At 39.4% G+C, this 14,354-nt stretch overlaps 1 protein-coding gene across 2 annotated transcripts in view; it reads left to right on the top strand.

Moving 5' to 3' along the window:
* Window positions 1-14,354, top strand: part of PTDSS1 (phosphatidylserine synthase 1) — a 29,618-nt gene that overhangs the window by 1,783 nt on the left and 13,481 nt on the right. For both annotated transcript variants that reach the window (XM_071421547.1, XM_071421546.1), the window contains exons 2-6: window positions 3,802-3,893; window positions 5,382-5,426; window positions 7,547-7,671; window positions 10,619-10,777; window positions 13,373-13,524. In XM_071421547.1, coding sequence (XP_071277648.1) covers window positions 3,802-3,893; window positions 5,382-5,426; window positions 7,547-7,671; window positions 10,619-10,777; window positions 13,373-13,524 — 573 coding nt within the window. The remainder of the gene's footprint in view (window positions 1-3,801; window positions 3,894-5,381; window positions 5,427-7,546; window positions 7,672-10,618; window positions 10,778-13,372; window positions 13,525-14,354) is intronic.

Below are 14,354 nucleotides of genomic sequence, written 5' to 3'. Positions count from 1 at the left end.
GCCATTAATTCTTTCAAGCAGAGGGTGAGCTAAGAAGTAATTTCAGCGCTTTGGAGTCTTCTAGGCCCAAATAAAATTGCTTCGCTTCTGGGATGTTTGTTTGCATTTTTCCAAGAGGATTGCTGGTGTGTCTTTCCGTTTGTTTTGCTCTCTTTCTAACTGACTTCTTCAGTTTCATTTTCTTCCCTCTGTCTGCCTCACTTCCTGTGTTTAAATACCAGTTGACTTCTCTTTAACTCTTCTCTGTTTCTCCTCTTCTCAAGTTGTAGAAGGTACTCTGATTTTTCTTTTTCCCCTCTCTTCCTTCTGCTATTTTCAACTGTTGTAGGAGTTTCATAGATCTCATGAGTGATACCAGAGTGCTGCCTCTGGGCCTCATTTGGGACACTATCCAAACCATATACACTCTTTGAGAGACTGGGGAAGAGAAGATACTTTCCCACATGCTTTTACAGTCTGTGCTCCTTTCCATCAGCTTATTGCATTGAGTCTACAGTGACTCATGCAATTGAGGTGATGTTTAAGTTCATTTTCCCACTTGCTGGGCACAAGGCCCTGTAGACTTCCCTGTAAAGTGTCACAAGTGATTCTTTGCTTCCCCTGTGCTGTCAGTTGTTCTGTAGCTCTCCTGGGCACTTTGTTGAGTGGGGGATTTTCTATGATAGATTCATGCTGATGTTGTGAAGTAAAATTTATTTTTTCAGGAACTTCACCATAGACAGAGGAAATTCTGTGTTCCTTAAATTCTTGTCTCTTCTGTAATTGCTTTGTGTTAGAACTATGTGGAGAGTTCTGAGGAGCTTAGCAAATGCTTTTCCCTTGTGTGTAGCAAGCCATACATAACATGAAGTCCTCCTTAGGATCACTGAGAGTGGTTGCTACTGTCTTTGAGCTGACAGATAAGGGTGAAACTGAACTTCAGATAGCAGGAATCTTCAGGTATGATGATGATAATAATCCAAAAGAAATGTATTTTTTTATTTTTCTATGTTAAAGTGGGGAATAGAGGGTATTCTGTTCTTTTAAAGCACATCCTTCTAGTGCTTCTGACAATGGCTGCAGCTTCCTTGGTTGTTTCCTGCTGAATGAGCCAGACAGAGGCTCCACTGCTTCCATCCTGTGCCTTGGGGCAGAGGTGGGGAGTGGCTCTAGCTTTTGCTGTCCTCTTCCACCCTAGACAGAGGTGTGTGGCCCTCTCTGAGCCCAGAGGCAGCCTGCAGGAGTGAGTCCTGGGGGGGATATTTTGTGGGACCCAACAACAGGACTGAGGAGGGTGACAGACTAGTGGCTTCTGGGATGAAGCTGCCTGGGTTTGTGGAAGCAGGAGTAGGACCTGTAGGATGTAGGGCTTTTGTCTTCCATGTCCCTTGATTAATGGGCTTGATTAAACTGGATTATTTAGCTGTATTTAGGTTTGGCTGAGTTTATGGAAGATGTTTTTCCTCCTTCTTCCACATTCCAAATTTAGTGTCCTAGCTATTTTTTCCTCAATTGAGTTCCCCCCTCCAGCTTTTTTTTTGTGATATAATAACTCACTCGTTGACATTTTTGTAATCTACTGCTCTGGAGAAGAACAGAAGAGGGATAAAGATTATGCAGTTTTTATGCACTTTGTTTTTTTTAATTTCTTCTCTAAAAAGCCACAATAAATGCCCTTGTAAAGTGGGTTAAAATTGAGAGACTTTTCATCTGTCCTCCCATGTAAGCATTAGAAACCTTGCTTCTGCTGCATGAATCCTTGTATTTCAAAATCAGAGTCAACAATTATTGGGCTATGTAAGGAGATGATTTAGCACATTTTCCCAATTGCAGCTTGTTATGATTGCATCTTTCCCTTTGGCATTCCCCAGAATAGTTCTTCCAGGTAAACACTATAATTCTTATACCAGCTAGTGTACAGCAGCAAGTTTCTTGCTCACACCAGTTCTTACCTGCTTCTGGCAAGAAGGTTGGGTGTCTATCCCTTGTGAAATGTATCTGTAAGCCAAAGTAAAATGCCTTGCCACTCACTTGGAATGAGTTGCAGTTTATCACTGCATACATCTTGGTTGATTTTGGGGGGAAGTGGTGCCAACATGACTAGGAGAGCTTTTCTGAAGCTGAGTAGTACTCAGAATCCTGATATGCAAAGTAAGGACCTTTAGTCTCACCTGGTGCAGCAGTTAAGTGATGTGATCACAATGTCTTTCACTTCTTTGTTGGCTGTGATGAATTGATGTGATGCAACTGTAGTTATTTGTTCTATCTAAAAAAAACACCAGTTCATCCTCTTGGTGGCAGCCATGACAGAATGTTCCAGTGTGTTATTTACATGTGCTAAAAGAGTGATATGGTTTAGCTGCCTGAGGCATAAAACTGGAAGCTCTGGCTAGCAAGTGCACTGGATGGCATAAGGTCTTGGGATTGCCAAGGGAGCCTGAGTTAAGCTCTGGAACCTGGAGTTTATAGCTGGTATAAAGTGTCAGCCTGTGCAGCATGGCTGATGGAAAATGACTGGTAAAGCTGAACTCAGCTGGTTTAAAAAAATGCTGTGGGGAGTCCCTAAGGCCTGCAGAGAAACCATTTGTGTTTAATGCACTTTTTCCTTCCATACATTTAAACTAACACAGTGCTTAAATGCCTCACAGTGATGAAAGCCTGCTGTGAAGCTGTTAAAGTTCAGTTTTGAGGAAAAGAAAAATAATTTGGCTAAGTGAGAAAGATTTTCTAACTGCAGCAAGTATCTAATGTGGAGAGCATTTATGCTGTCATGGATTCTTTACTGAACCATCCAGAAATGTGACAGATGCTCTTCCAGGAAGAGCTTTATTACCTCCAAAGTTTGCTAGGAATTATTTTGTTATTGTGTTGTGAGTAAATAAACAAATATACTGAAATGAATAAACTGATCCTAATGCTAACTACCCAGATAGTAAAACTTTGACTTTAGTTGCAGTGGGTATTATGAAATATTCACTGTTTATACTATGATAGACTGAAGTTTGTTGTTTTGTATTACTGAAGTATCCCAGAAGCTGTCTGCTGGTTAGAAAAGTTAGGTGAGGGTTATTTTTTTAATCTTCTACCTGCCCAAAAAGAAAGAGTCCCTCAAGTTTGCCTCAGCATTCCAAACTGAATTCTTAGGTCTGTCTTCTGGCTGTAATGTAACAGTAGCATAACTAATGCATGATGCTATATTCAGAGCTTTGGCTTAATAGATCTTAAAGCAAATTGATATTTTTCCTTGGATCCTTTAAGTTGTGCTGTGTCTCTGTTACAGAGTCTAAGCTGTACATTCATTATTTCTAAAGATTGATTGTAATCATTATTTCTGCCCTCATCTCAGGCATTTGATGTTGAGGATAGGCAAAGGGAAGTGAAGGGTATTGCAAGTAGCACCAAAACAGCAGAAGGAAAGCTAGGAATTGCATCCAGCCTTCCAGAGGTTTTAGTTTATGTGTAAAAGTAAAAATTGCTGTGTAAAAGTAATTGAATGATCTTTCTGTAAGTATTAAAGCAGGAAGATTTTTTTTCACCTTATGTTAAATTTGGTCATTGCTTCTACACTTCTACACTCACTCCTAACAATGCTAATGGCTTGCATGTGTTTACTAAATAATTAACCCTCTTGTAAGAAAGAGACACCCAGAAGTGTAGTGTGAAAATCGTCCAGTGCAATTACTGTTTTAACTTGTTACATAATGGGCATGCATATTTCTTATATTTAATTTCCATGTATTCTTTATTTGAATAATATATCTTGAGAGCCTTTTGACTTCATCCTTATAATGTACTTTAATACTGTGTTGTCTGTCTCTTTAGGGATGATTCTGTACCAGAGGATAATATTTGGAGGGGTATCCTCTCTGTGATTTTCTTCTTTCTAATCATCAGTGTTCTAGCTTTTCCTAATGGTGAGTAAGGTTTATACAGCTTGTACTTCATGATTTTTAAATGTGGGTTTCTCTTTATTGCCACTATATTTACTTCGACTTTTATTTAAATACCAATTTTCAGTGTATTTTTCTTTAGTCATTTGAATTCTTTTATGTTAAGGAACAGTCTAAAAATGGCTTGTAGTCATACTGAGCAGAGATAAGTATTATTTATAACTTGTTATTTATAGTCTGTATTTAACAAGGAAGTCAAGTTCTCAAAATCAGTGTCCTATTTGCAGATGTGCAGTTGCAGCTCAGATTGTAAGTAATGATGCTAACAGACCCTTAAATAATGTTTAGGAGGACTTTGCCTCAGTGTGTTTCAACAGAAGTGTAATTCTAAAAGTTCTCAGACACAGCACCTTACCAGAAGATAGTAATAGAAATGATTTAAGTTGCATTTACAATGTAAAACCACAGTTGCTCAGTAGAAATTAAAGCTGGACAAGAGTTTTGGTAGTTGTGTGAGGAGCAGAAAGTATAAAAATGTAAGAATGTTTCTGTGTCACTTAATTCTGTGGAAGAAATGCTTATACCTGGTATGTCTGTTTTGTTTTTTTCATTTTTGCTTATTCCTGTCAGCAAAATTGTGAGTCTTGGGTTAAGTCTAAACTGTCTCACAGTTTGCAATGTTCAGGAAAAAACAGTGATCATGTGCAGGGCAGCTTTTTACTGCAGAGTTGAGATGTGTTTTCCCCAGATGTTAAAAATTCTATATGCATGCTTTTCACAAAGTGCTGCCCAAAAAACTGAATGCCAGAGAAAAAGGAGCTTGATGCATATAGTGGTGAAAGAGTGGTCTGCAGTTTGTGCTGAAAATATTTGTTGAGCCACTTCTTGCTACCTAAATGTATGATTCATCTTTAGACATTTTCCAGTTTCACCTGATTTACCTTCTCTGCTGTTCACATTAGCTGAGAGGTTTAATAAATCAGTTTCATCCCTGGCTCTAAAGTAAATAATTTGACACTAGTAAAGAGCATAGGTGTCTTCCTTCTCGTCAGCTATATATGATGCTCAGTTTGGAAATTTCAGGAGGCCTGTTTGGTAACATTTCTTGTTGGTCTGAAGGCTAACCACCATGTTTCTTTGTTAACCAGACGAATTTGTATGGGATATCTTAACTGGGAGCAAGCTGCAGTCTGGAAACAGGTCAGGACATCCTCAGGTGACACATGAGATGTGGTGTCTGCTGAACAAACAGCATGCTACTGTTCTGGACATGACTCCATAAAAACAGTGAAAAATTGTCTTCATGTTACCAACTGGCAGTCTCCTTTTTCCACTCTGAAATCTGCTGGAATTTTTTTTAACAGCATAGAGCTCCAGCTTTCAGGTGTATTACATAGTTTGATGAAGAACTGATCCATGCTCATGCCAAGTAGTCATATGCAATGACTCAAAAATAAATGTTGTGGTTTTTACTGACTGTGTCCTAATAAGCTTTTTGTTTGCTGTCTATAGGACCCTTTACACGTCCTCACCCTGCTCTGTGGAGGATGGTTTTTGGTAAGTTTGTGTTTCCAACTTTTGCATTGATTTTGCAGGACCTGCCTTTTTAGCTTTCTGATGAATGGAATTGTCACAAAACATAATTGTGTGTCAAACTTGTGTGAATGTTACTTTCCTCCTGCTCCTGAGCAGTTGCTTATAATCTATTCTTAGTTATGTCTGGGAATATCATTGTAGTTACTCTGTGTGGGGATGGTGTAAATGAAATCACAAAAAAGGGATCATTCATTCTGATACAGTTTTAATCCTGTTTTGTGCTTCCCAATCTCCTTCCCCCACACCTTTCCTACTGACAGCTCTTCCAACCCCAGCTACTGCATATACTGTCTGATTTTTAAACACAGTTGAGTAGTTGGTTTCTTTTCATTATAGGCAAAATATGCTGTTACTTTATTTGTTTGCTAAATTGTAGCATTGCATAGGTTAACATTTATTAATATTCTTGACATGTGTGTATTCATATTTTTAACTTATTTCATTAAAAGTACTTGTAAAAATCAGTTGCATTTACAGTTCCAAAAATAATTGTTAGCTGCAAAACTCACAAGTGAAATCCTGCTCCTTAAACATCTGAATTACACAGCAAAATCATGAGGAATTTTATTTTCAAATAATTCATGGCTCACAGAGCATATGCTAGACTGCACATTTGCTTATTTTTTAGGCAGACTGAATGTTCCTCTCTCCTGCCACCTTATATCTAAAAATAAGTAGGTTCCCAAAGTAGCTGATTACTCATCTGTTGACATTGAGAGGATACTGCTGATTAGACAGTACTCATTAAACAAACTTGCTTCTTGGAAAGTTTGGGAAACACTACTCCTACTGCAAACACTAGCTCCTACTGCTCACTTCAAGTTTCACCACATGTAGAGTGAAAGGTCATTCTCAATGTTGGTACTGTCAGAGCTTGGCCCCTGTACTTTTGGGAAAAGGCTGCATGCAAAATCAGGAGCAGCATTTTTCCCTGTGTAATTCTTCTTCTGGTGTGGTTCATTTAGCTGTGTTTCAGTTCTCAGACCCCTTCAATAGAGGAAGGGCAGGACTGGTGCATCCTCAACATTTCCAGATGCACCCTGGCCTGCAGGCTGTGCTTCATTTAGCAGGGTGACATCTGTTGCCCTTGTGTTTTGGGAGGGACTGCACAGGACCATATAGATACTTCCTGTGCATGTGTGTGTCTCTGAACAAAAGTTACTTTCTGGTGTACACTGAGGGCTATCAGCATATGAGTCCTGGTTATAGTTTAAAAGGCCTTTTTAGAATTGCTGGAGTTTATTTTGAATGGCAGATCCAAAGTTTATTCAGATTATTCTTTCTGCCCTCCATGACATTGCTGCACGATACATTTGAGGCTCTGGAAAAAGTGTTTGTATGCCTCCTCCAAATGTGGTTTTGGATATCTGGGAGCTTGTGAATAATGTAAAGATATGGTCCTAACAAAAACTTCTGCCCTAGAGCTACACCTAGGACTCAGTTTCTAATAAGTTTTTCTTTTTTTAAAATAGTCCTTATTCAGACTGGAGGAGAGAAATCGTACTCCTAAATGCAATCATGTTTCATAATTTATAGTGGTGTGCAAAGAAATAATCATATTTATCTTTAAAAGGTTCAAGCAGCAAATTTTCCAGCTCACAAAAGTAACTCAGACATGCATTAGTTTATAATTACTCTTTATTACCAGGGCAGCTCAAAATTGCCAAGTGGCATTATTAAATTGATCTTTATGTTAAAATCTGTGTAAAGGCTTAGGAACTTACATGAGTGAGACCAAGAATACTTAAAGCAAAGGACAGAACTAATGCAATCCTGGATCCTAATGTATTTCTTACTAAGGAGCTTCCTGATCACAGCCTTGTACTACACATGTCTAAATTGATTAGACTGATTTTGTTCATGCAGTTGAGCATGTGTTGTATCACTTGTCACAGGATGGTGTATGAAGGGCTGAGTGCTCAGACATTGCTATCTGACTGGGGTCTCTTCAGCTTTTCTGTATGTAGCTGCTACATACAGAAATTCATTTGTAGAACAACTGTTTGAAAGCAGCTTTTTGAACTCTGTGTTCCAAGCAGTTTTGTGAGTGAGCATGATTTTAAAACTGAGTCTTTTTGCAGGTCTCAGTGTGCTCTATTTTCTGTTCCTGGTGTTCGTGCTCTTCCTCAACTTTGAGCAGGTAAAAGCAGTGATGTACTGGCTGGACCCTAATCTTCGATATGCCACAAGGGAAGCAGATATTATGGTATGTATCCATGGCACTTTATTGTACATACTTTAGGCATGTTTTACATGAGTGGGAATGGATAAATCTGAATTTGTTGCCATGAGCAGTGCAAGTTTGTGCCTATACTTGACAGAGTCAACAAGTCCTTTGTGTCAACAATTTATTTACATTGAAATCAGCTGATGTGAAAAAGAGTCTTCTCAGTATATTTTTTTTGGTAATGTAGATGTTTGGATGAGTGTGCAATTTGGAATAAGATATATGTTTGCAGTGGGGTAGCTTTGGGTGCTTTTCAGTAATAGATATGAGGATGGATACTGAAAATAGACTTAGCAAGGTAGTATCTAAATGAAGCCTGTACGGTATGTGTTCCAGATCAGGGTTTTTGATGCCACAGTGCTGCAAGCTACTCAAAGAGCTTTGGTCTTATCTTGTTGCTCTGAACTTAGTACATTACTGTTGTGCTATGGAGCTTGTGGAGTCCGTGTTTGTATGGCAACTGTAGGACTCTGCTCCCTTCCAGTCAGTCAGCAACTGAGCACTGATGATGGTACCATTGGGAAATTATTTCCATAGACCATAATCTGGAGTGGCATCTGCTCACTGAGCAGCTTGCAAAGAGTTTTCCATACGGAGAACATTCCCCTTTAGGTGGGGACATGAACACAGGGAGCTGAGCTTGTAAAAGGAGGCCTGGGAGAAGGGTGTGAGTTATGCAGGGAGGCAAGCAGAACACAGTGCGAACAGTTGGGCACCAAGCAGAAGAGGAGGCTGCATGGGGAGGCAAGAATCACCGATCTTGCCCTCCTCACTATCACATCAAACTACTCCTCACCATCTGACCAACATACTCCCTTGACCTTGTGTTTGTGCATCTGTCCACCAATGTCATCTGTTGACTGCTAGGTGCTTCTATAGGGCTCATGCCTCATGAGTAGGGAAATTGAATGGCTGTCTTTCACACGTGACAATTTACTGCTTATGCAGACCAAGGCACAGCACCTCATCAGCAGTGGCTGCAAACTCGTGCTCTGTAGCACATGGGGGAATGGAAATCTTTACAGGGCAGTAAGCTCATGTTGGCTGATTGATAGTGAGGGCTGCATGCAGGCTCCTTGCCTGGAAAACTGCATGCTTCAGGTACTGCACCTCAGCCTGTCAGCAGAACGTGCTGTGCAGCTCTGGGCTGTGACTTTGGGTTCTGCAAGGAACCTCCTGTGCTGCTGGAGAGGGGAGGGGCAGCCTGCCCTTAGGATAGGGGGGGGCACATGGGTAAATGGAGCCCTAGCACCAGTGTCATTGGTGTTGCTGAGCAACAAAAGGGTGCTGAGACAAGGAGTCTGTTGGTTTGTCAGATTCACCTGGCTCTCCTGTCATTTAAATTAGAAATACATTCTAGCTAGGGGAGGACTAGTATTACTACTAGCACAGAACCACAGTACAGCAGATTCCCTGACTGTAGCAGTCAGTGGAAACTTGCCCTGGTCTGCTTTGCAATCCAGATATTGTCATTTGAAGTTGGAGTAAATTTTTAAAATGCAGCTGTAATGAAGGCTGCAGCTTGGTCACTTGCACAGGACTAGCAAAGTTGCTTGGGTATAAAAAAAAGTTCAACACATTTCACTGTATGACTGGCAGAACTGCAGCTGGAAAAATGAGATAGAGAGGAAAAAGCCTCAGTAAAAATAAAAGAAAAAAGCAAGGAGCCTGAACCTTCTGTGGTGTATTCCTTGCTTCTCATGCTGGCAAAGGAGGCAGTTTCAGTTCTCTTGGTGCACTAAAGCTGCAGGTTTACCATCCTTAGAACAGGTGGTGCACCTTTCTCTGGCCAGCAGCACAGGCATGCGCAAGAAAGCACCAGCAGTAAGGGTGACTCACAGTAACTACACAACTCCTATCATTCCACAGTGGGACTTAGCTGCCTGCTGATAGACAGATTTATATGAAATCGTGCATTCTTCTCTTTGTGGTGGCCAGGATTTAAATCTTTCTCTGCTATCTTGTCTTCAACTTGATTAGTGTTCATTTGTGCAGGATTAGGAATAGTTCTGGCCTGAAAGAGAATTCTTTATTTAACAGCACTGAGCAGTGCTGCCTTGTCACCTGCAGGTGGCAATATGTATTTTAGGAGGATTGAAGAGCAGAGATTTTTTAAAATGTGTGTTTCCTATAAGAATAGTTCAATTTGTGCCTAGTGATGAGACAGAAGCCCACAACTGCAGCCTCCTGGTGGCATACGTTTTTTTCTTTCTGGGCAGTGATTTCTAGCACTTGCTGTACAACATGTTTTGAGAACCTGGTTCCTTTGTCATTGGTGACTAGAATATTAATTGGTATTCTTAAGGAATCTGCTGCTCATCTGTGAAAAAACATTTGCAAGTTCCCTTTGATCTTCCCATACATTTTTTTTTCAATCCAAGCCTGTGGCTGAATGTCCTCAATATGAATGGGTTCTAGGAAATTGCTTTCATGAGAAAAACAAGACACAAAAGATACTCAAGTAAACGTTGACATGAGTAACATTACATCAGAAACTGAGGAGGATTAGCCACTAATGAGCCACATCTGAATACCAGGCACCATGAATGTGGAGAAAGGTGCTTATTTCAAATCATGATTCCGAAGAAAGGCAAATAAATATTTTCTGGAGTATTTGTTTGCTGGTTTTATTGTTATGGATTTTATTGTTTTTGTTGTTTCTCTGTCACTTAGAAAACACAAGCTTCTTCAGGCACCAGGGTCCATTCTATTTCCCTTTAAATTAGAGCTGTACTGTGATGGCAGTACTGAGTCTTAATACTGGAAGTTTTCTGCCACAGTTTAGAAGGATAAGAAAATGAAATAATGCTGATTTTAATACCTTGTAATTCCAGGCTTAATGCACTGGATGGAAAGATGTTTCTTCTTTCTGAAGTTGTGTGTTGTTGGAGTAATTTTGTTCTGGGTTTTTTTCTTTTCATAACAGGAGTATGCAGTGAACTGTCATGTTATCACCTGGGAGAGAATCCTCAGCCACTTTGACATATTTGCTTTTGGACATTTCTGGGGCTGGGCTATGAAGGCTTTGCTGATCCGCAGCTACGGGCTCTGCTGGACTATCAGCATCACCTGGGAGCTCACTGAGGTAGGCCACTTCCATCTTAGTTATCAGCAAAGGCAAGAGATGTGCATTGTTCTTGGGGGAAGAGTGAATGTTACTAGAAGGATGGTTCTCTACTTCTCAGTGGAAGTTTACAGTTTAAGTCTTATAAGCCAGATGTTGAGTAATTTATGCAGCTGAATGAACAGACAACAGCAAGCTGGGGTTTTGTAAGTGATTTTTTACTGCTTGAATAGAAAAGAAGTCTCGGTCAGCCTATTTGTGCCACTCATAATTTATTTTCTGTTGTTATGGGGATCATACTACTTTTTCTACTTCACATATTTCTTGATTCAGAGCAACTGTTCTCCTTTTTCACCTTGCAATATCTGTGATCTACTCTCTTGGTCCCTCACATATAACAATATCACACATTGTGTATAGTGATGCATAATGTACAAGTGAAATGGAGTTGAGGGATCTTCTTGATCTTAGTTGAGGGATCTCTTGATCTTAGACTGAACTTAGTCTTTAAAATCAGTTTTCTTTAAAGCTTGCTGTCTTGAGAATGCTTGGCTTATCTGACAAAGCATTTGTAATTTAGAAGCATAGATAAGGATTTATTCGTCTAAAATTAAATTTTGGGTTTGAAAATCCTGGTGCTGTGAGTTCCTCTTCAAAATGTGTTTTTGTTCTGTGGCATTGAAGGATACTGTGTTTTCTAAGTGATTTTGAAATTGATCAAGATTGGGATTTCACAAGTACCCATTCACAGAAAACACCTCAGCTAGTTATTGTACTATTTTTTTCCCTCTGGAAAATAATGTATTTGGATTTGTTTCACTCATACTCTTACTCTTCATCATACAACCCTTGTCTTCAATTTGATACAGCATCAGGTGTCTAATATTCCCCTTGTTGGAAGGCAGATTATTGGAACAGATAATGTGTTGGACAAGGTTCAAAACACAGATATGTTATCACCACTCAAATGGATTTTTGATAAATCAGATAATTCAGGAGAGTAATTAGAAACCTCCAGAAGTTATCAGGGCAGTTACTTAGGGATTTAACTGAGTATTTCCTATTAGCATTCATGGATTGCAGCCAGCTCCTTGTTCTGAAATGGGAAGCTTGGCTCCTGCTCCATACTTTTGGATTAAAGTTGGGGAACAGGCAGACCTTGGTGTCTCGTTGTGAGAAAGCAGCTAGAGAACCTTAGAGGCTGTCAGGCTAACACCTGTGCTCTGGGTCTTGCTGCCTCATTATCTGTTACTTCTGGTGTCTTTGCCTGGAAGTTACTGACATTTATAGACTATTGCCCCTCTCAGGCAAAATTAATTAAAAATACGAAAGGGAAACTTTACCAGGACAATGAACAACACTGTATCACTTGGTTCCTGAAGAGAAAGTCAAGTTTTCTTTTTGTAAAGGTTGAAATCCACGTAGCTTGTTCAAAGAAAAACAACTGCATTTGATACATTTTTGCAAGAGTTTTCACAGGAATTGTCATTGCCAGTATTAGTCACTGTAATGTACTGTAAATGAGTCAGAATTCATTCCTATTATATACAGAAAACATCCTTGTTCCTTTTCTCAAATCTGATTTTTTTCAGTACTTTATGCTTACATCTCTGAAGAATAGATACTTTATTACAAAATCATACCAATAATCTTCCACAGCCACACTGTACGTACATTAACTGACAAGAATTGCACTGTGTTTGTGGAGGTAAATTCTTTAGTTTGCTATGTATTTTGTTAATTATCTCCTTGAGTATTGCAGAGGGACTGCTTAACACATGGCTGTCTTGATTTCCTGTCCATAGGTAACTTCTCCAGTCTATTTTTTTTAATGGCAGAGATTTTTCTCATAGAATAAGAAAGTAAATTTATTTTTCTTAAAGGAGAGAGAGGCAGTGAACCTGTTTCTAGCTCTTGGTAAAATATATTTATATCTTGCCTTAACTCTGGCCAGTTGTTCCCCTCACTGCATCAGTGGAGTGGAATGTCCTCTTAACTTCTTGAGCCATTCTGTATTAAATATAGCAGCAAAACTTGCTGAAATGCTGTTGAACTCCTAATATTTTTACAGTCACTAAATTTCCTGAAAATGGAGTGGAAATAAAGAAGTCCTATGTCCCAAACACCGCCATGCTTTAGTACTGACAGCTTTTACAAATGCATCCATTTTACTTGCTGCATCTTGTTGCTGGTTTAGCAAACATACTAGTTAAAACTATTTAGCAAAAATGAAACAAAGATTCTCTTAATTTTATATTTTAAAGCACAAACCACCTTATTTCCTCCAGGAAATGCAGTTGTTGTGTTTGTTTCATACATTTCTGTTAATGTATTGTGTATCATCTTTGAGAAACCAAGGGCTGCATGATATCCTTATATACAGCATAGCCTCAACAGGAAACAGTGAGAAGGAAACCTCTGATGCCTTGTGTGATTCTGTTCAAGGCCTTCTGAAGTTCATGGAAGGATGTCCATCAAATTTCAGTGGCTGTGGCTCATGCCCTTTTGAAGTATGCTGTGTACTGAAAAGCTGATTTTTGAATGTGTACTTTAAAAGTGAATTTATATTAAATTTGTGCTGTTCCTCACCCAGAGTCTTTTTGCTGTATTCTATAGCTCTTCTTCATGCACCTTCTGCCTAATTTTGCTGAATGCTGGTGGGATCAAGTCATTTTGGACATCCTGCTTTGTAACGGGGGTGGCATCTGGTTGGGCATGGTAGTTTGTCGTTTCTTGGAGATGAGGACCTATCACTGGGCAAGCTTCAAGTAGGTCTAAATTAAAGCTTGATAAGCATTGTTTTGCATGTAAAAAAATAGCATGGAATCTTCCTGTGCTAACAGTGCTGTAATTTTATTTTATATGTTGAATATCAGTGTCATAGTAATGTTCCTGTATATATATGTTTGTAAATGTGACTCTGTATATGATTTTCCTTTGCAATTTCAAGTTACAAGCACTGATGCCAATGGACAATACAAAGCAGTAAATTTCAGTTTATTTTGTATGCATAAAACTTTGAGGAAGTCAGGGAGCAAAACAAATTGTGATTGTTTTCTCGTCCTACATTTTTAAAGTAGATTTGGGCTCACCTTGGTGAGCCATTAGTGTGGCAATCTGTCAGCACTAGTAATTGCAGTGAGGCATGGGGCTGATGGTACCTGTGTTGGGAATTGCTTTACCTCATTGCTGACCTTCTAAAATAAATGGAGTAATTGTAAAATAAAGAGGCATTTGCTGTGTAAAAGGGCAACAGCTTATGGCCTAGTATGTCAGTTCCTAGCTGTCCAGTTGAGGTTTCTTCCATAGCTTTTTGCCCCTCTCCTGCCTTCTTCCCTGCTAGCTGGTAGCAAGCATGGATATCTGCACATTACCAGTGGTAAGCATGAAACAGGGTCAAGTGCAGCGAATTGCCTTGAGAGAGGGAAAATGAACTCAGATCTTGACTTCCAAATTTGTACCTTGTGTGAATTTCTGTACTGCTTTATTTTTTACCCACAGATTTGTTAATTACTCAAAGAACCATCCAGCCTTTAGTCTGAATTCAGTTCTTCTGCATTTCCATTAGAGTTGATGGTCCTTCTGTCTTTAGAGGGGC

The sequence above is a fragment of the Agelaius tricolor genome, unplaced genomic scaffold (genome assembly GCF_023055355.1).
Source record: "Agelaius tricolor isolate 1412-34295 unplaced genomic scaffold, bAgeTri1.0.p SCAF_2, whole genome shotgun sequence".
Lineage (NCBI taxonomy): Eukaryota > Metazoa > Chordata > Aves > Passeriformes > Icteridae > Agelaius > Agelaius tricolor.
The sequence above is the reverse complement of the archived record's forward strand: the minus strand, read 5'-3'. Positions and strand labels throughout refer to the sequence as shown.